At 37.9% G+C, this 22434-nt stretch overlaps 1 protein-coding gene across 1 annotated transcript in view; it reads left to right on the top strand.

Annotated features, from left to right (window-relative positions):
* LOC111174669 (protein tyrosine phosphatase receptor type D) overlaps positions 1–22434 on the top strand; it is an 83055-nt gene that overhangs the window by 51233 nt on the left and 9388 nt on the right. The window contains exons 12-14 of the mRNA XM_089912629.1: positions 737–946; positions 8073–8233; positions 18374–18486. Coding sequence (XP_089768755.1) covers positions 737–946; positions 8073–8233; positions 18374–18486 — 484 coding nt within the window. The remainder of the gene's footprint in view (positions 1–736; positions 947–8072; positions 8234–18373; positions 18487–22434) is intronic.

A 22434-nucleotide genomic window follows, 5' to 3' on the forward strand; every position in this document is an offset into this window, starting at 1 on the left:
CTTCAGTGTAATATTAAAATTCTTTTTTCTCTACCCTGCCTTTATTGCCTGGCAAGATAATTCAACATCTCCAGAGAGCTATTAGCTCCAGAAAAACTCGGTGCCATGATAAATGCAAGGAATTTTACCATTTTATCCCAAATGGTTAATCAAGGAACCAAGTCAAGCCAGAAATCGTTAAATAAGTGACCATGTCTATTTAAAATGTCAATTAAAAATTGGTCATCAGATTCTGTTTCTGCTGATTTGAGGGGATATACATCATACAAGTTATCTCATTACTGAAAGTAATCTAAAATGGTACTAATCTCTCCAAAAAGTTGGTCTTTGAACGTCTTGATGGCTTTATCTGAGGGTACTACTTGTTTAATAATAAGTGATAAAGCCTGCATGATGGGCTTTTGTGAATCAAGCTGATTTTTTTCCACAGACAAGTTATAATACATTCTTGTCCTTTGAGAGGATTTCATTAGAGTGGACAGTGATGTGAACTACCAGTAAAGGATCTAATCGTCCAGTGTTTACAGCCTGAGCCTTGCAATTGCAATTCAGTGCCTTACCTTTGGAAGACAGAGAGACTGAGATTTCGTAATGCTGACATACTACGCGTATTGTGGACACACTGTATTTGGGTTGTTCCCAGCCCTGAGTTAATTTCTCCCATTAAATTGTCATTAAGTTGGGTTATTATTGTTGTTTACATTTCTTTCTCTGTTTCCCACTTTTTTTCCTTAAGCTGCTTAAAGAGATATCTAGGAAACGCAGAAGCATCCGTTATGGGAGAGAAGTTGAATTGAAGCCATATATTGCCGCTCACTTTGATGTCCTTCCCACTGAGTTCACCCTGGGGGATGAAAAACATTATGGTGGATTTACAAACAAGCAACTCCAAAGTGGTCAAGAATATGTCTTCTTTGTGTTAGCAGTGATGGAACACGCAGAGTCTGTAAGTTAATTGTGATGGCATCCATCTAATTTCCTATGGTATTCTTATACATTTTTCACCAGAATTTGGTTATTTGGGAATACATAGGTACATGCACCCTAATGATTTCTCAAGAGATTTCGCTAACTTAGATGTGGTAACAGGCTGCCTACTCTTTGAACACTGCTGAGTAATCTGCTTGAGATTTCGTTACAAGTAAGGCTGTGTCCCTAATGACAGGAAATTTAGATGGACATCTAGTTTATGAAGTGCCAAATTGATAGGGCATGGTTCTTTTTCTTGTTGTTGTTTGTTTTTTGTTTTGGCATTTGTATCTCTTAATCCCACACCCCTTTCTTGTCCTAACCCACTCCCCACTGGGTAACCGCTAGTTTGTTCTTTGTGAGTCTGTTTCTGTTTTGTTATACACATTGGTTTGTTTTCTTTTTTAGATTCCACATATAAGTGATGTGATACAGTATTTGTCTTTTTCTGACTTATTTCACTAAGCATAATTCTCTCTAGGTTCATCCATGTTGTTGCAAATAGCATAATTCTTTTTTCACGGCTGAGTAATATCCCATTGCATATATGTACATTTTCTTTATTCATTCATCTGTTAATGGACACTTGGGTGGTTTCCATATCTTGACTATTGTAAATCATGCTGCTATGAACATTGGGGTACCTGTATGTTTTCAAACGAGCGTTTTTATTTTCTTCAGATACATACTCAGGAGTAGGACTGCTGGATCATATGGTAGTTCTATTTTTAGTATTTTGAGGAACCTCCATACTGTGTTCCATAGTGGCTGCACCAATTTACACTCCCACCAACAGTGTACAAGGGTTCCCTTTATTCCACATCCTCGCCAACATTTGTTATTTGTGGTCTTTTTGATGATAGCCATTCTGACAGTTTTAAGGTGATATCTCATTGTGGTTTTGATGGGTATTTCTTGGATGGTTAGAGATGTTGAGTGTCCTTTCACATGCCTGTTGTCTGTGTATGTCTTCTTTCGAAAAATGTCTATTCAGGACTTCTGCCCATTTTTAATTGGGTTGTCTGGTTTTTTGATATTGAGTTGTATGAGCTGTTTATATATTTTGGATATTAAGCCCTTATTGGTCACATCATTTGCAGATATTTTTCTTCCATTCAGTAGGTTATCTTTTTGCTTTGTTGATGGTTTCCTCTGCTGTGCAAAAGCTTTTAAGTTTAATTAGGTCCATTTTTTGTTTGTTGTTTTTTGCTTTTATTTCTTTTGCCTTAGGAGATCCAAAAAAAAAAAAATTGCTACAGTTTATGTCAAAGAATGTTCTGCCTATGCTCTCTTCTAGGAGTTTTATGGTTTCAGGCCTTACATTTAGGTCTTTAATCCATTTTGAGTTTATTTTGTACATGGTGTGAGGGAATGTTCTAATCTCATTCTTTTACAGGTAGCTGTCCAGCTTTCCCAGCACCACTTGTTGAAAAGACTGTCTGTTCTCCATTGTATATTCTTGCCTCCTCTGTAGTAGAATAATTGACCATAGGTGCATGGGTTTATTTCTAGAGCCTCCATTCTTTTCCACTGATCTGTGTGTCTGTTTTTGTGCCAGTACCATAGTATTTTGATTACTGTAGCTTCATAGTATAGTCTGAAGTCAGGGAGCATGATTCCTCGAGCTTAGTTCTTTTTCTCTCAATATGGTTTTGGCTTTTCAGAATCTTTTGTGGTTCCATATAAATTTTAGTGTTGTTTTTGATCTGTGAAAAATGCGATGGGTAATTTGATAGGGATTGCATTAAATCTGTAGATTGCCTTGTGCAGTATGGACATTTTACGATATTAATTCTTCCAATCCAAGAACATGGAATATCTTCCCATTTCTTTTTATCATTTTCAGATTTCTTCATCAATGTTTTATAGTTTTCAGAGTATAGGTCTTTCACCTCCTTGGTTAAGTTTATTCCTAGATATTTTATTCTTTTTGATGCAATTTTAAACAGGATTGTTTTCTTGCTTTCTCTTTCTGATAGTTCATTATTAGTGTATAGAAAAGCAAGATTTCTGTATGTTAATCTTGTAACCTGCAACTTTACTGAATGTATTTGCTAGTTCTAATAATATTTTTGGTGGAGACTTGAGGGTTTTCTATATATAGTACTTGTCATCTGCATATAATGACAGTTTTACTTCCTTCTTTCCAATTTGGATGCTTTTTATAGGGGCATGGTTCTTAAGACCTTTTGATGTGACCCACATCTGGATAGGAGGGTGACAGCCATCATTGCTCGTCTCCTTCCTCACCCTCTTAAAATGACTGTTTTCATATATATATTTAATATTAGGTATGTTGCATAATACTTAGTAGATCTTAGCCTGTGTGATTACAATAGTAACTAACAAGCTCTGAGATTAAACATAGTTAATTTCCAAGTATTTGAAAATATTGATGGGGGGGTGATTGTATGTATTTTATTCTCCTATAACTACCAGTGAACCCATAGTGCTTTCTGCCCAGATTCAAGGGAAGTTCTATCTAGGAAAAGGCAAGCATAGCCTGGGTTTTAAATTATACCAATTTACCAGGGACTTTATCAGTGAAAAGCCAAGGAAGTTAGAAAACAATTCAATAAAACAGAGAATTCCTAAGGTCCTCTAAATAATGAGTTGTCTTCTTTTATGTAATTCATCTTGCTCTTATGTCGTTCTGCGCATCAGTTGCTTTGAATGTTAAAAACAGAGAGAGAGGGAGAGGGAGAGAGAGAGGGCGAGAAATTGTAGATGGGAGGGAGGTAGATTTTGAAGTGGCGGTTCACATTAACATTTAATATACATATTCAAAACTATACCTTTCTAATGGGGCTTAAAACTGACAGGTGTGGCAACTAGATAGAGCCAGTCCCTTCCCCGGTATAGGAAGTCTGAGATATATCAAAGATTTCTCCACATCAGGTGTTAGCATGTACAGTGGGGCTTCTCTTCAAATGACTGAAGGAATTCCCTCGTGGAAAATCAAAACACAAAGGCAGCCTTTCTGCCTGTTTTTTTTTGTGTGTGTGCGCACAGGATGTCATTTGAAAACAAAGTGATGGGCTTCCTGGAATTTTAATGCACGGATATGCTTTCCCTTCCTAGTTGAAGGTTTTAAGGCAGAACATCAAGGGAATGGAATGTTGGAACCATCTTATCCTTTTTTTTAATGACTTTTAGATATTTGAAAGAAATTTTCTTTAAATAGCTTTAGGATGTTTCCGAAAGCACGTTCAGAGCACTGAGATAGATCAGAGAATCCAGCAAAAATGGAATCTCGTCAGATCATGCACTGTCAGACACTCTGGTTTCTAACAGACATTTCAACTAGTTGATACATTTCAACTAGTGTTGAAATGTATCACCATTGATGAATAGTTTACCTCTTCCCTTATTATGTCATCTCACTGTTTCATTAATTATATAATTAGGATTTCTTACCAATATGTATTGTCTAAGTTGCCCCTTTTCTCCATCATCTTTTTCAATATCGCTCTCAAAGCTAACAGTATTTCCTTTATGTTTCCTATGTGTGTTCATGCCAGCATTTATAGACTTTTACCCAGCTAGTATAATGCTCGTAGTGATACAGTCTTTTGTAAACCTCAGATTTTCAAGAGTGATTGTTAAGGTGGCTAACCACTCCAAGGGTGGGATGATAATTTGCATACAGAAAATATCCCCCTTCCCCCCCCAAAGACATGAGCTTTTCCCCAATTAACTGCCTCATTAAGAATATCAAAGGACTGGTTTAGAATGACCCAACGTTTAATCTTTTCCATTACTCCCACATACTGAACAAATTCTACTTTTCATAAGGCTGATATCATTTTACTGTTTTGTTTTCTTTTCATTTTCACATGTCTCTGTTTCCTGATTTGGGTTGGAAGTCTATGTACTTTGGGAAAAACCTCTGCTTAGATTTCCATCTTGGCTAACCAAGATTATTATCTCAAAGGCTCTTGGTAAAGAATTTCAAATCAGAGAGTTTTGCTTACTTAAGTCTCCCAAACAATTTGAGTGTGACCTACAAAATGGAAAGGGGAAAATTTAAACCAAACCAAACAATTAATTATATAAAAGAATCATGTTTCTTGCACATAGAGTGTATTTGCTAAGCCCTTTGTGTAAATCCTTACACTGTACATATCTTTTTTGTTTTTTTTGTTTTTTAAATCAGCCCCTAAGAAGGTTAGAAACACATTGAGTTTTTGTATTCTTTAGATGCATTAGAAAATCCGAAAGTCTGCTCAATCTCTTTCCTGGACATAGTGAGGAAAATGGAAAGAGAGAATAGCATACAGGCATTTGGTGGGCATGTGTTCTCCAGATTGACTGCTGAGTTTGTCCTACTTAAAGTCAGAATATATGCGCTAATTGTTTAAAAATGCAGACTGAAAATAATTAAACATATTTACCGATAGTGGAAAAATGAGTATACTCTCTCGTGCTTTAATAATGTCAGCCATTTGAAAAAAAATGAGCATTTTATTTTATTCAACAGAGATTTTCTGGGAACCCACTAAATGCAAAGTTCTGTACTTGCTGCTTTAAGCATACAAACTGTATATAAATCTGTACCTTCAAGGAGTTTATAGTTTCATTAAAGAAGATAAGGCATGTACACAAATGAAAAACCAAAACAGAGCCTGGCCACTACCATTAAGAAACAAATAACTTCAAATTGTTAAAATGACTTTTACCTACATTTTGTGAAATGACCGATTATTTCCAGTTAAGGGGAGGCAGCTTCAATGGAGGCAAAATTTAAGGGAGGCCTTGGAGTCGGACTGCGGGAGCTAAATGTCGTGGAACTTGTGAGAGGGTTAAAGTAAAGAGAGAGAATAGAGCATTTTGGTAGCAGCAGCAAGAAGTCTATTGTGATGGAACATGTTATATGTGGTAAGAAAGTTTCAAACAAAATTGTGGAGGCCCTTAAGAATCGTGCTAAGATGTCTAGCTTTTATTTAGGAATCCCTAGAGAGCCTCCTGAAGGTTTTACGGATGCAGTTTGGGATAACTCTAGCAGCAGTGGAGACTGTTAGAGGAAGGAAGAAATTCTTGATACGGTTTGGGGGAACATGAATGAGGTAATGAGAAATGTGGTTGTGTGAGACTGGAAAGGGAGTGGATGGACCTGAGGATCATCCACATGTGCACGTGTCCTTTTGAATTATGGTTTTCTCGGGGTATATGCCCAGTAGTGGGATTGCTGGGTCATATGGTAGTCCTATTTTTAGTTTTTTAAGGAACGTCCATACTGTTCTCCATAGTGGCTGTATCAATTTACATTCCCACCAACAGTGCAAGAGGGTTCCCTTTTCTCCACACCCTCTCCAGCATTTGTAGACTTTTTGAAGATGGCCATTCGGACCCGTGTGTGGTGACACCTCATTGTGTAGTTTTCATTTGCATCTCTAATCATTAGTGATGTTGAGCCTCTTTTCGTGTGCCTTTTAGCCATCTGTATGTCTTCTTTGGAAAAATGTCCATTTAGGTCTTCTGCCCAGTTTTTAATTGGGTTGTTTGTTTTTTTGGTTATTGAGCTGTGAGCTGTTTGTTTGTTCTTAAGACATGTGGGGCAGCTCGTGAATGTGGACTGGTCTCTAGTGGGAAAAATAGTATTTTAAAGAGAGGCAGAGTCACGAGAATATTTTTCTGAGCGAGTCTAAAATAGGACAGAGCAAAACAAGATATTACAGAAACAATTCATGCATATGCAGTCCCTTCATTCACCAAGTGACTTTCCATATATATATATATATATATATATATATATACGTATATATATCTTTGCAGCTTTATTGAGGAATAATTGCCAAATATAGTGGCACATATTTAAAATGCACAATGTGATGATTTTATATAGTTCTGTATACACAGACTCTGTGATTACCAAGATCAAGAAAATTGTTTCGTGTGTATGGTGAGAATGTTTAAGATCTACTCTCAGAAACTTTCAGGTATACCGTTCTGTGTCACTCACTATAGTCACCTTGCTGCACTTCTTTAGATTTTCAGAACTCATTCTTCTTGTAACCATACAATATATGTCTTTCTCTGTCTGGCTTATTTCACTTAGCATAAAGCCCTCCAGATTCATCCATGTCATCGCGGATGGCAGGATTTTCTCCTTTTTTTCTCCTTCTAATGGCTGAATAATGTTCCATTGTGTGTGTATGTATCTGTGTATATAGATAACCACATTTATCCATTCATCCATAAAAAGAAACTTACGTTGCTTCCATGTGTTAGATATTGTGAATATACTGCAGAGGACACAGGTATGCAGGTATCTCTTTGAGACAGTGATTTCCTTTCCTTTGGCTATATACCCAGGAGTGGGATTTGTCATATGGTACTTTTATTTCTAATGTTTGGAGGAACCAACATACTGTGTTCTATAATGGCTGTACCAATTTACATTCCCACAAACAGTGTATTTAAGGTTTTCCTTTTCTGTTATACCAACCTCTGAGCAGTACTGTAATAAAATTAAATAGCTATGCTAAATCCCTTTAAGTAAGTTCTCAAAATGTTATCTGCTAAAAAGCCATATCATTATCACTTTCATGCATGTTGCAGCTATAATTTGAACACTGGACTTTTCTTTTGCAGTTGTAGATTTTGGCCTTCATTTTCTTACAGAGGTGCAGTACGTAGGACTACTTACATAACTTAATGCAATACTGATAATTTGCTGTATAAATGTTTACTTTCTTGTAATTTGGTCTCAACTGAGTGAGTGATGATATCTTAATGGCTGGAACTATAATATTTTGTATTTTTCGCATCGCATGTAACACATTGGCACAATGTAAATGCTCATTGAACGTTCTGTGACTGCTTAATTGACTGGTACTTATACTTCATAAGATCGTTTAATATGCCACATATAGATCCCAGTGAAAAAGTATCTATGGAGTAATTTATACCATCAAAAATGATTTTATTGTAAAATACTTTAAAGGAAATTTCGATTACAAAACCTCTTTTTTCTGCCTTTCTCTCCCCTCCTTTTTTATTTTACACACTTATTATCAAATCCACGATGTTCTAATGCTCAAGATACTTTCTAGAAAGGCATTATTTTATAACTAACTAACATAGATTCTGTTTTTCCTCAGAAGATGTATGCAACCAGCCCTTACTCTGATCCTGTTGTGTCAATGGATTTGGATCCACAGCCAATCACAGATGAAGAAGAAGGCTTGATCTGGGTTGTAGGTCCTGTCCTTGCAGTGGTCTTTATCATCTGCATTGTCATAGCTATTCTTCTTTATAAAAGGTAGGTTTGCCCCATATTCCTATTGCAAAGACTTTATTATCCTTCTAGGGTCATTGTGTGGTTGATCTTAGTAGTAGAAATACTTCCAATAATCACTGGACAAAACGGTGTCCATTAGCATTAGAACAAAACGTAAAGACTCAGCTATTTAAAATCTCATTCACCATGTGGTATAGACTCTGTTGCCCAGCAGGCATAGATCCCAACCTCCATCTTCTGAGATACTTACTTACTTATGCAGAATGAGCGCTTTGCATGACAGCTGAGATGTTACTACATTCACAAGCACATAGTCCCAAGGAAGCTCACACTGGATTGTTTTAGATCAAGTTGGCACATTTGCGTCCATTTCATAAGGCTAACTAACTTGCTTGTTGGCTGAGATTCCCTGCCCTCCCCCCCCCACCCCCCCTTCCCCCCCACCCCCGTGGCTATTTTCTAAAGTTAGCAAAAGTGGCTAAAAATTGAAGAGCAAAGAAAGAAAAGAGAGGAAGAGGATGAACTTTTCCCTTTCCCATTTGTGTCCAAGAGGAAATGCAAGGTACCATTCTCCTTTAGAAAAAATATAACCTTAGTCTCGATACCCCCACGTATCAATATGATTTAGTGTCTGACCACAGGTGCGATGCAAATAACCCACATTTACCCATGTTTTCTGATCCACTCTTGTCAATCCCATTTCTGCCTCCATTACACATAAGCAAGATTTCTTCCCCTAGGTCACTGCTTAAGCAGTTGGATAGAAGACGTGAGTAATTCTTCTTCCCCTTAATCCTTTCTGACCTAAAAAATATAATAATGTATAAAATTTTAACAATTAACATCTGCTCTCTTAAACATGTAGAATGACTGAATTCTCTCTCTCCCTTTATATCAGTTTTTTTCTTCCATTCCAAATTTTATTTTCATGAACCTTTAATCTGTGTTTCCTTTGTAGTGTGTCATCTGTCGGAATGCCACTGTGGAGTTACTCTCTTCCTTCTACTGCAAGATAGTTTTTCTCTCTTCTTCCCTCACTATAACCTTGACCTTCAAAATTAGATGAGAATGTCTTCATTTTGATGCTTGCTCACATGTTTAATCTGACAAGACATCTTATTTTCATTATCTTTTTCCCACCCGTATATCTCCCTTCATTGGGTTTACATTAATTATTCCTACCTGCATTCCTTTGTTCTTACGTTCTTGGAATAGCTCTTTTTCATAAGCTCTTCTTTTGACTCAAAAACATACTTTGCAAGACAGACACTTCTCCCTTGAAAAACTCTCTCTTATGAGGCTGTATTCCATTCTATTCCAGAGTTGAGAAAAAAAAGGACAAGTTAGTTAAAGAAGTTCATACCATAGCCCATTAAATCGCCTATCCTTTCTAGAATTAAAAAAAATAAATCCATCATTATTCTTCCCGGTCACTGCCATCACTCAAATTGTCCACTCCATAAAATAATAGCTGAAAAAGCAGGTGTTTGACAGGCCCAAACAGACATCTTAGTTGATGGTCTCAATCTTCCCATCCCAGTCTGTATCTTATCAGTGTGCTGTTGTATTTGATCCCTTCTCTCTTACGTAAGAGTTAAAGGGCAGGAAGTGCGAGGTCCCACATACTCCAGAACAGTAAGAGATCCTATGTGAGTCCGAGTCCAAGCAACAGCTTTGCTGTTCAGGTACCGCACTTATTACCAGAAGAGAATACAAGAAGAAAAAAGTAAAAATAGAATTCTGATTGTTTTCTGTGAAACGTTTATCTAAGTGGTAACATCCTGCTGTGGGAGTCAGACCAGAAAACAACTGGTGGCTGACTGACAGTTGCATTTCTAGATCATATCACGTGACATTGTGTGGTTACTCAAAATGAACAAGATGCTTACCTTTTCTTAAGTGGTGAATCTATCCGGCTATCATTAAGTCATGCGTGCGTTGGCCAAAAAGTTCGCTCGGGGCTTTCATCTGGAAAACCCCGAGCGAACTTTTTGGCCAACCCGCTAGAAATCCTTTTAAAGTTTTCTTTATCCACACGTGCTTGAAAAAAATAAACTCAGTTATAATTTTTCCTAATCCTGCAAAAAGAGGCATCGTATTTAAAGATTTTTTATGACTGTTGAAGTTGCATTTCAGTGTGTGCATATGTAAGCATCGTCTAATGCAATTGTTGGGAAATGCACACATCCTCGAATGCTAAGTATATTTAGCTAACCATCTGAAAGCCCATGAAGCATTTCTGAAATAGAAATGCTTGCTTCAGCAGTAAAGAACATTCCTGACTTGAAATTCAAGTAGACCCAACAATGTCCTTCCTGATTATCATGAAACAGTTCAAGAGGAAATCTTCTGTAGGCAATGAATAGTGTCTTTAATAGCTTGGATTCTGAGCAAGGAAAATTATATAACAAACAAACACGCTATATCCCTCTTTTTAGGTGCCTTTCAGTTTATACATAGGTCACTGGTGATGACTCAGAATGGAATGTATTATTATTATCAGCATTATTATTTTTAAAGTATTTCACTTCCTGTGTGCAAATAATACTTTGAGTAGGGAATGAGTATAAAATATTGGTGACTCACATATATCCTGTTGGTAATACACACCTGTTTACAAGACTACTTGTGTTAGGAATGGGTCTGTAGCTGTGGATGCTTCGTCCATATAAACAAATACATTTCACTGAGCTCTCTGAGGAGACTTTGAGACTTATCCCTATTAATTATGTTAATATGGAAGAGCACACTTTCACATTCTAGTCATTTGACTTTGTTTTAAATTTAATCATTTGAAAACTATAATATATTGATAATCAATCAATGACAAAACATGTCACGGAGCCTTTGTAAGGGCCTAAAGGGCCATCAGAATAGTAAAACGTGTTTGGTAGGTCTTTAGTGTTAATTTCCTTGCACTAGGAATTTTTGGAAATCCGGTACGCTATATGTGATACATACAATGATTTAACAATTTAAACTGCAGAGAGAAGAGGTAGCAAAGTTTAGAAAAATACTAAACTAGGAAGCAAGAAACCTGAGTTCAAGTCCCAGCTCTGTGACTAGCTGGCTCTATGGGGTAGAAAGTCATGCTACCACTCCTGGCCTCGGTTTCTTCACTTTTAGAAAATAAGTATGTAGATTAGATAATAGACCTTTTTTAATCTGAGAACCTAAAAAAAAACCCAAGTAACAGAATTAATACTATATTATTTCTGCCTCCAGTGCATGTGTAAGTCTTCTAAATGACTCCATGGTGCCCTTCATCTATCCTCCCCTACAAAGAAAAAAGAATCCATAAAGCAATTGAATGCTCTTTGATGTTCATCTACCCTGCACATCTGCTACACATGTAAGGCTTTTCAGTCGCTAGTTCTAAAACTGTCCAGGAATTATTCCTAGAGAAAATATTCTTAAAATAGACTGACTCTACGAAAAGCATTTCAAGATGGCAGAGAAGTATTTACCGTGTAGTATGGAAGGAAAAAAAAAAAAAAAAAAGGATTAGGAGGTTGGAAAGCGCTAAGGCATGGTCTAGACCAAATTCAGTCTAACGTGAGTGGACACTGTAGAGAGTAAATAATTTCCATCCCCACCCCAAGATGTTTAGTTTATGTGTGAAGACCATGAGGTAGCTGTGACTAAAATACAGACTTCAGCTTTTTCACCTTTTCCCAGATCCAACATTGGCTCCCTGTGGGCTCTGCCTCTTTAAGTCTTCTTTTTGTATCAACCCTACGTATATTTCCAAGGTGTTATCAAAGAAAGCAATGCAGTCCAGACTATTTATTCTGAGATGCTATGAAGAAATAGGCTGCCACGCCCCCCCACCCCCGCTCTGGGCAATGCCTTGCCTCTCACTCCACTCCTCCTGGCCTGGCAAAACCTAACTCACCTTTTAGAAATAAGCTAAGCTAAGATCCACTTACTAAATGAAAGCCTTTCTGAGTGACTGTCCTCCTCATGTCCTCTGTGCTGTACCAGTTCAGGCTGCCTTAGGGTCCCCTGCTGTACGCTCTTAGAGCACTTTCTACTTCTCTATATTATAGAACCTACCCCATCACTGCCATTGCCCATTTTCTTGGCTTTCTCCCCCCGCTAAACTGTAGGTCAAGGACTCCGTCTTATTCCTCATTGTATTCCTTGTGCCCGGTAGAGTGCATGGTACAGGGGGCTACTGAATAATCAAATTTACACAAGTCCAATAGTGATACACTCAGTTCCCTCCTCTTGTTTACTCCATCACTGATTATCACGTTCATCTTGACTGGCAAGAGCTGTAATAAAACCCTCAGCCTGTAATTTTTAAAGATTTCAAACTTAGATATCGGTACCAGCTCTGTACCCCGTGTGCAGTAAGGCTGACGTCGCTGTGGCAGAGGGAGTGAAGCGCACGCCGTGCACTGATTCATCCTCATATTCAACAGCCTTTTCGTATACAGAACTGGCAGTTCACTAGGTATTTCTCTTCCTCTCAGAGGAACAGATTTTCCTACAACTGATTCACTGATGACCTCACGGATTAAAACTAAGCAAGCTGAGAACATTGGTAGGAATTTTTACAAGCCTGGTGCAACCAGCTAAATTATTTTAAAAATAAAAAGAAGAACCTGTGTGTTTGATATCATTTTCATTATTCACTTTGTATGTGTGTGTTTGTACAATTTAAATGTGGACTTTGTATTTTTGAAAAGAAATGGACTGGATTGCCTTAAAGCCAGATCCTCCAGCAATATGGGTGTGTATTATTTCATTCGCATTGAAGTGGACCTGGCACCTTTATTTTTTGCACTTGAGAACTCCCTAAACACTTTGCAATTTGCCTCAACATGAAGACCGTTTAGATGAATTCTCTTCAGGTGAAGGTTATACTCTCTGCCCAAAGAACATGGTTAAACAATACACATATTATCACAGGTGAAAGTGTCTATGAGAATGAGCTGCAAGTGTTCACAAGACAGCAGCGCCTCTGTGACTAGGAAAATATCTGTCATGTCAGTGGCTGGTAATAAAAATACTTTTCTGGACTAGCACAGCTATATAAATGGGTCATGCTCTGTAGACCTATAATGATGAATACTGTATTTTCCAAAACTGAAAATGTATTTAATCTTTTACTAGAAGAAAAAGACTTATGATCACCTTACTTGTCAAAAGGTGTTTGAAGAAATCATTTCTGCCACTTTCGTAATCTTGTGTATTATGCAATTGTGCAGATTTCTGTGCAGGTCAATGCAATTTGCAGGTGTTTCAAATCATTAAAGGAATACTGTATCTCTTAACTGAAGATTCTTAAATGAACTAAATTTCTTATATGGAATGAGGTCATATTCCCATTAAGTACAGTAGCAGTTGTCTCATGGCGTGTTTTGTAAAAATCAAATTACATCTCTACCATCAAACACTTCCTGCGATATAATTAATTGTGGCAGTGTTTTGCAGATTGATGAATAAAAGCGAGTCTGACACTAACACACACACACAAATGTTTTGCTTAGCCATGTACGCTCATGTCTTCCATTTGCTTCATGTCTAGAGGCCTTTAAATATTTTGATATGCTGTCATTTCCTAATGTGTTATATATCCCTGATTCTGAGCACTGTTAAATCTTGGTTGTCATGGTTACTCTTGTTACCATTGGCCAACTAACATTTAGCCTTTCTTTTTCTTTCTTTGCTGCATTAAAATGGAGCAGTAAACCTGACAGGTGAGGAATAGAGAACAAACCCCTTTCATGCTCAGTACAAAAAAAAAAAAAAAAAAAAAGATACGGGTAGACTTTGGAGGTATTGAGGGGGCGAGGGTGGAGGTTGGATATAAAAGATGAAACTGGCAAGGGGAAGATGGACGAAGCCTAGATATATAAAATAATTTTGATATTAAAATGATTCGGGGGGAAATAGTTTGTCTATATATGAAGACAATAGAGTATTTAAAGCCAAATTTAGAAGGTACTAAAACCAGTCTGAGTTTTGTTTGTAGTCAAGGTTAAATGAGCATCTGTATGTGTTAATGTAAGCCATTTTTTTTTTGTTTGTTTTTACTGAAAGTTTGATCTCAAGACACTGTGTACAGGAATACTAGCATTCTCACACCCTGCTAATGTTGATGTCAGTGCCTTAGTGAAAACTTATCTTTAATTCCAAATTATTTTCCCTGTCTTCCAGCCTTGAATAATAATAGCAATAATAACAATAATAATCCCTATACTGCTTATTTGTTGATCAGTCGAAGCTAACCTTGCAGCTTTCTAACACATACCTAGATGTCTATATATGAATTCCTGATTAAACTAAGAAAAGGATCTCAATGCTCCTCTAACCCGCCTCCCTCCCAATGTTGTATTCCAGGGGTTCTCTGGGAGTGGCCCCTGGACAAGCAGCAGTGGCATCAGCGTCACCTAGGAACTTGGTAGAGACACAAATTCTTGGCTCCCCCAAATCCCAGAACTACCGAAAGCAGAAACTCTGGGAGTTGGTCCAGCAGCCTGCCGTTTAACAAGCCCTCGTAGGCGACTCCGATGCACACTAAAGTTTGAGAATTACTGCTGTATTGTTGTCCCTAAAATCACTTATTACACTTTCACTGGCAGGAAACTCAGACTACCTCTGAGAAGGTGTGCTTGCCATTAATCCAGCAGAAAACACATGCAAAATGGTTTTTCTAGCCCAAAGTCAAAACACTTTGAATCTAGTTAATACACTCAGAGATCCACCTTCTCATTATAACACTGTCCTCATTTCACAATTTCATCACTACCTTCTTGTTCTATTAAAATGAGAGAAATGGGCCACAATTTAGATATCATCTTTTAACGCTCCTTCTCTATTTTATAAGTGAAGAAATTAAGAAGGTTTGTAGTTGACTTACCCAAGGAGATTCACACCAATAGTCGTGGAGCTGGGGTTCCATTCTTAATGATGTCAGAATCGTTAAGTGTCCGAATTGATTTCTTTGAAATCTCTATGAATATTGAAATAAATATATTTCTTCCAAAAGCCTGTACTCGTATGTCTGAATATCTTTGTTCCAAGTAAATAGATATATATGATCTGCCACAAGATCATCCTTTTGTTTTTGCTCCCCACTTAACCTGTAGATAAGAACCAGGTGAGAATAAGTGAAAATAAAACCCCGCTTAGACCACAGAGCAGCATTTTTGTTGTACAGTATTCACAGCCCCCTAAAAACCACATTTTTTATGGTATTAGCAGTTTCTGCCATATCTGAAATGTCATGTGATCTTCTATTTTCTTTTCACCCAGATAACCCCTGCACGTGGTAGATACTTCTCACTGTGAGAAATAAACTTACCCGTAGGGCTTTATAATTCTAATAGAAAAAAGAAAACAGTGAGGCAAAATTCAGAATCTGTTTCAAGTCACTATTTGTTGCTTTTTTCTATCAGTAGACGAAAATGAGAATAATGAAACCTCTGAAAACTTAGCAGAAAAAAAAAAATGTTATTCCTTACGTTCCTGTTGGGACTGATTTAGATCATTATACGCCATTTAATACCTTGCAACAGTAAATTCAGTTTTTAAAAATGACCACTGTTACTGATGATGACCAAACTCTTCATCTTGCAAATCTTCCTTAGAAATTCTTGGTTAGAAAACAAACATTTTAACACATTTCTGCTTAAAAATAATGTGATAAAGAGTGTGGGCAGCCGGAATTACCCATGTTGTGATCATCAAAACTAAATGAAGCAAAATAAAACTTAAACAGCTGATTTTCCTAGCTGGCTAGGACTTCTGGAGTCTGATTTCTTGGAGATTATCTTACTTGGACAGATTAGGTGAGGGAGATGTTAGTTATTAAATGTCAGGACACCCCTCCCATTTATTACAATTATGAATTGTAACTTCAGTCCCCATGCTCTGGGCTTTCCGAGACTCATCGGGCAACAAGATGGCATTTTCAACTTTCCTGGCACCAGAGAAACCGAGTAAATGTCTTTAGAGAGTATTCTTTTCTTTCCCTGTGTCTCACATCACTCAGCCTGGCCTCAGCGCAAAGGAAGATAAGGAGGGTGTCCCACAGTATCTGCCAGGGTGAGGGTCTCCTTGCCCAGATATTTCTTCATGTGGTTTCCGTAATCCTGCAAGAAAGACTGTAGAGCCATTTTGAAAAGGGATAAAAATCCAGTTTTCAGTCATTGGATCTGGCACATCAGTAAAGCCATGTGCCAAATTGTGTGAAAAGACCCAAACCTGAAAAGGGCCACTGGGATTACTTGGAGAAGACCAACCATATGTTTGTTACACGTGGGATTGATTGGCCACACTCAGTGGTGTTTCATTAACTCATTTAGATTCTGCATCTTCGAGAGTAAAACGTCTCTCTGTATTGTGAGGCACATACCCCCAGCATAAACACGGTGACATTTTCTATTGTGAAAGTGGTCATCATATCCTTCTTTCCCATTGTCTTCCTAGACCCTTTTTCTCTTCCTTCTCATATCTCTCGGACCAGTTCTCCATCTCTTCTTTTCCTTTCCTTCTCATTTTCCACTCCATATAACTGGAGCTGCCAGTACCTTTGGCATGCCTCCAACTCACTGCTTTCCTCCGATTGGTAGTAGGGCTTGGCAGTATGCTCTGTCCTAAGGCTATACCTGACACTTTTAGGTGGAAACAGAGAGGCCTGAGACAAGTTAATCTAAGGTTCTGAGAGAGCAAGGTGTCTAACAGGACTCACCCCCCAAAATTTATTCCACTGAGGATGTTTTGCTGAAGGCATTGGACTTGAGCAAATCAAGTGTGCTTTCCCTTCACATCAATCTTCCCTTCATCCCCTGGTTGGTTTTATTCTATACAGATGAGCAGAGATGGAAAGAAAGGCTATTTAACAGGAGCCCTCTGGCTAACCGTGGAACGACCTGGGTGGCACTGAATGAGAGCCCACTGCCACAGCAACACTAACGAACTGTACCACCGTCATATCAAAAAGAGAAAGGGAGAGTTCCTAAATACTGCTGCCCCCTTTCTCCAAATAAGAATGCCTTTGCTCTGAGAAGGGGTGAGATGCTAGGATTATGCCTCCGGCCTGGAGATTGCTGGAATCTGTATTTGGAATAAAGCACTGTTTGAAAAGTTCTCCATTAGTTAAGTGAGTTTTTAATCTAATTCAACCTTAAAGAAAATAGCTAGCTACTACTCTGTGATTATTTGTTTGGGGGGCAAAAAAAAAAAAAAAGGATAAACCTTACGAGAAAACCTCACATTTCTTGCATAGACATTTATTAAAATTACATTATGACACCTTAAGCAAAGAGAGTTAGCTTGACACCATAAACAGCTGATACTGTTTTTTCCTTGGGATTTGAAAAGAGAAAAGGGATGTTGGTTTCGTGTGGTCCTGATTCTCCTACCAGGTATTAGGTTAACTGGAAATCTTAGAAATGCACTTACTGTATTTATCTGGTTATGGGAAAATCCAGGGCAGGTCCACTTGGTAGCCCCCAGTCATGTATCCTAAAGGCAAAAGGAGGGGGGCAGATTTAGCTGTTTAGCTTGAGGCCCAGTAGTTTCTATGAGTTTTTTCCCATGGTAACCACAATTTTAGTATTGGTTACTAGGGTTACTGTATCCTATCCCTCACAAATAGAACTAGTGGATGAGGGAGAAAAGCTAAACAAGTTTCCAAACCTATCTCACCAACACCTCCTTAAGCCTAAAGGCAGAATCACTGAATTATTTAAATCCAGAGATAAAGGAGGACTTTGAGATGATCCACTTAAAAATTTCGGACCTGAGGAAATACAGTAGGCTAGGAGAGAAAAAAGTAACCTGAACAGGGCTTCCCTGGTGGCGCAGTGGTTGGGAGTCCGCCTGCTGATGCAGGGGACATGGGTTCATGCCCCGGTCCGGGAAGATCCCACATGCTGCGGAGCGGCTGGGCCTGTGAGCCATGGCCGCTGAGCCTGTGCGTCCGGAGCCTGCGCTCCGCGACGGGAGAGGCCACAACAGTGAGAGGCCCGCGTACTGAGAAAAAAAAAAAAAAAAAAGTTACCTGAACAAAGTCACAAAAATCACAAAGTTTTAAACCTGAAAATGGGGGGTGGGGGGTTAGGAGGGGCATAACTCTGCTTTTTTTTAATCTGTTTTCTTTTTTTTTGGTTGTCTTACTCTTAAATTTTTATTCTCTCCCTATAGGAAGAGGGCAGAGTCTGATTCTAGAAAGAGCAGCATACCAAACAGTAAGGAGGTCCCTTCACACCATCCAACAGACCCAGTAGAACTGAGGCGCCTTAATTTCCAAACACCAGGTAAGAGGCATGACTCCTCTTGTCCGTAACACAGTGTTTACTGAAAGTTTTATAGCCCCGTTGATATCGCCTTGAGAGGTGAATAGATCACTTTATTTCAAACAATTCTTTGTCCTTCTCTTTTACTTTACTATTATTGAGACTCACCAAAACATATGTCTTGAAAGGAAATTACATTCTTTGTGTAAATCTGAAGTGGGGTGGAAAAAAGAAAAAAAAAAATTCCCTTCAAATTTCGGAAAAACTATAGTCTTAAGAATATCTACCGGGGGCTTCCCTGGTGGCGCAGTGGTTGAGAGTCCGCCTGCCGATGCAGGGGACACGGGTTCGTGCCCCGGTCCGGGAAGATCCCACATGCCGCGGAGTGGCTGGGCCCGTGAGCCATGGCCGCTGGGCCTGCGCGTCCGGAGCCTGTGCTCCGCAAACGTAGAGGCCACAACGGTGAGAGGCCCATGTACCGCAAAAAAATAAATAAATACATAAAAGAATATCTACCATTTTTATGGGCTTAGCATGGTTGATTATTTTCCATGACACCTATCTAGAAAGAATTCAGTTTCTCATCTTATAAAGCAAATGAATGGATGGATGGATGGATGGATGGATGTTACTTCATCCATCCCATTGGGAAAGAATGCATTTTTTTCTCGATTCCCCTATTAATTTGTGTCTGTGTTACTCTGAAAGAAAGGGGAAGGGAGGGAGAAAAACAAAATGAGGAAAAAATCTGTATCTTTTAAAATACTACCGAAACTAAATCTCACTGATCAATTTAGGTTTCTTACTGGGGAGACACACTAAGTGACTGAGGATAAGAAAAACGTGTCTGTTTCTTAAATTAAAGAACATTAACTGCTTCAACAGAGGAAAAATATTATTCCTGCTGAGGGGCATTTTGTACAGTATTGTTAATTTAAGGCTAGCTCTATTTCACTTTCTTTCACCTAAATCTTATTTATGCCAAATAACAAAGAGTAGAGAGAGGTAAAAACATAAAACTGAGTGGCACTGTCTTAATACCTAATGATAATGGACAAAATTAAAGAGCTGATCTAAGAAGTCTATTTGATTAAAATTTGATGGTAGTATTGCACCCCAAATTGTTTGAAAGTTTTTTTGTGTGTCAAATGGATATTCTATTCACAGTATGGTACACCACAGATTTTATTAAACTACACATTTGCAGTGAATTGCTTTGAATTGAAAATACACAGTTTATTGTGTTTAGCGTATTTTTTATCTTACATGTAGATATGTCATAGTAACTAGAAACTATTCAGTTAAAAGAAATGCCTGGCATTTTTTAATGTGGCTATACAAGTCATCATAGAAGTGGGTTGTTTTTTAAAATTCTATCTCAAATGAGGTTTGTTCTTTAAAAAGCAAAAGATGTACCTTCATCAGCATAAAAAGTAAAAGAAAATTTTCACATGGCCAAAAATCTCCCACATGAGAATTTATTTAAAAGGCTGAGTATAAAGGCGATAGTAGCCCCAAAAGAAGAGAGCCAGTGGGAATGCTATCCCTCACCACTCCCAGCACCATCAGAGAATGTTTCCAGGCATAAACACATGAATGGCAACTGTGTAGAAAGGATTATTAGCAGAGTGCTGGTGGCTGCAGGTAGGGAAATATAAATGCCTTTAACCAAGACACCTCCATGTTCAAGAATTCTATAAAGAATCTAATTTCCCCAATGTATGTGGGAATATGAGATCCATTTATAGAGAGAACCTGCTAAATTCCATGTAAGTCACTGGAAAGGAGAATGAAGGTTACAACTGAAGTGTCATTGCTTATATCACCCATGACTTTACCAAATTAAAATGGGGACCTAGGTATATAAGAAGGTATCATTTAACTAAGATTAGACTTCTCACCTCAAATGGATAGTAGAATAAAGTAGGCAAACAGTAAAAAGGAGAGAGGATTTAGTAGAGGAAGAGAATAGAACAGGAGAAATTGTCCCAAGATCCTCGCACATCTGTTCACTGAGGCAGCATTATGTTGTACTCAGGTAAGCAGTCTGCTTAAGCCTGATTTCTGGAAATAGTCTACGTGCCTCCCAAGCTCTGTGATGTGGCCTGCTGTCCTGAAAATGTGACCAGTGTACACAGAAAATTGTACCTAGCTGTCAATGTGAAATTCCTAGAAACGTTACAGTTTTCTTCAGCCAGTATGGATTCCAGCCAGTGGCTATGAATTTCCTCAGTTACTTGCCAACAGGATGAGAGCAGAAGTTGGGATTGTTAACCAAGTAACTGTGTTGTGCTATTTCTTCCTCCCTGATTCACGAATAACCAAGGGCTTTCCTGGATGGTGAAATAAAATGATCCTTTTACTCTAAAGCACCTTTCTTAGGTGTTGCACAGGAAATAATTTTTACTTATTTTTTTTGGATTTTAAACCATTTGCCCTTCCCTTTTTGAAATGTGCTTTTATATACATCATACCTTTGGGTATATAATTATCCACAAACATTACAAAATTTGACAGTGTTTCTTAATGGTGTGCATAAGTAGGGAATTAAGAATCCAGGATTTTCAATGGAATCAGAAACCTGTGATTTATATAACCAGCCCCTAGCACAGAACTTGTTCATGAAAGCAAATTGATTTCCACTTCTGATGGGTCTGTTGTAGATGACAAAATGTCAAACTAACATTATCACTTGAAAATCAGTAGGTCTTTCAGAAGGTAAAGGAAACATATTGCTTAGTTCACTGATTCTTAGTTCTACTTTCCTTTAAAAATATTCACCTTGTGAGTGAAATATCTGTTTACATTTTAAGTTACTTATTCTTGTTGGAGAGTCTAGGTTTAAAGAGTCAGACTTTTTTTCCCCAAATTCTGCTTCATATTTAAAAGATACTGAAACATACATTTTAAACTTCATATAAATACAGTTCTGACATTAAGTACTTCAAAGGATTCTTTCCTTAATTGCAGTGCACATCTGTCTCTGGGTCAGGGAAAGGAAAAGGTGAGAATTTTGTCCCTTGCCGCTCAGCTAAGGCACAAAGTGAAGACAGAGAAATCTGTTCTTTTCCCAGTAACCATCTTTGTGAGGCTGTGGGGTGTGGAGAGAAACATTGCTTTACCACACTTACCAAATCTGGGGTGATAATCAAGTCCCTCTGTTTGTGAAACGCTGTATTCAAGCAACTGAACAGGACAAGGAAGGCTCATGCTTTCCCAATTAAAAGCAGGTACCTATGCTTGTAGGTATTTTCCACGAATATATTTATCTGTCTGTTAAGGTTCAGATGGCAGTATACAGCCAGGTTGTATTTGCAAGAACCTGAACTACCTAATCTCTTAGGAGAGTACGGTTTACAACATTGAGTCATCAGTTATTTGTGTGTGGGGACAGTCAGAACTGGTGTGGAATATGTCAGTTGAAATAGCATTGCTGTGTCACCAGTGATTTAGCAATGTAAAATCGAGAGCTAGGTGTAGAAGGGATCATAAGAAGGGATCATTTAGCTAAGGTGAGACTTATCACCTCAAGTGGGTAATGGAATAAAATGGACAAGATGAGTAAATGAGAGAGGAGATGTAGTTGAAGAATTTTCTAGAATTATTAACTGCTCATCAATGTTTTACAAGCCTTTAAGATCTGTGGAGGAAGGGAAGAAAAGATTCACTTACAAAAGATGCTTTTAGTGAAGCTTCTGTTAAGCCTTACACATTTTTGTAGACAGTGGGAACTGGGTATGTGTTAGGATGGCTGAGAGATGAGTTACATGTTGAACAAAAGTGAACTCTTTTTGTTGGGAAGAAACTTTTCTTTTTTTCTGTTAAAAAAATTTCCAAGTCATTTTATAATCCTCCCCATCAACATTTCTTAATTATGTTTATTGAGGAAAATTTTTTAAATAGAAAATAAGCTTGTTAACAATTGTTACACGTAGGTTATGGCTATACAGTTGTGCATTATATTATTTA

The sequence above is a fragment of the Delphinapterus leucas genome, chromosome 6 (genome assembly GCF_059928025.1).
Source record: "Delphinapterus leucas isolate spDelLeu-1000000601 "Yukka" chromosome 6, BTC_Dleu_Yukka2, whole genome shotgun sequence".
NCBI lineage: Eukaryota > Metazoa > Chordata > Mammalia > Artiodactyla > Monodontidae > Delphinapterus > Delphinapterus leucas.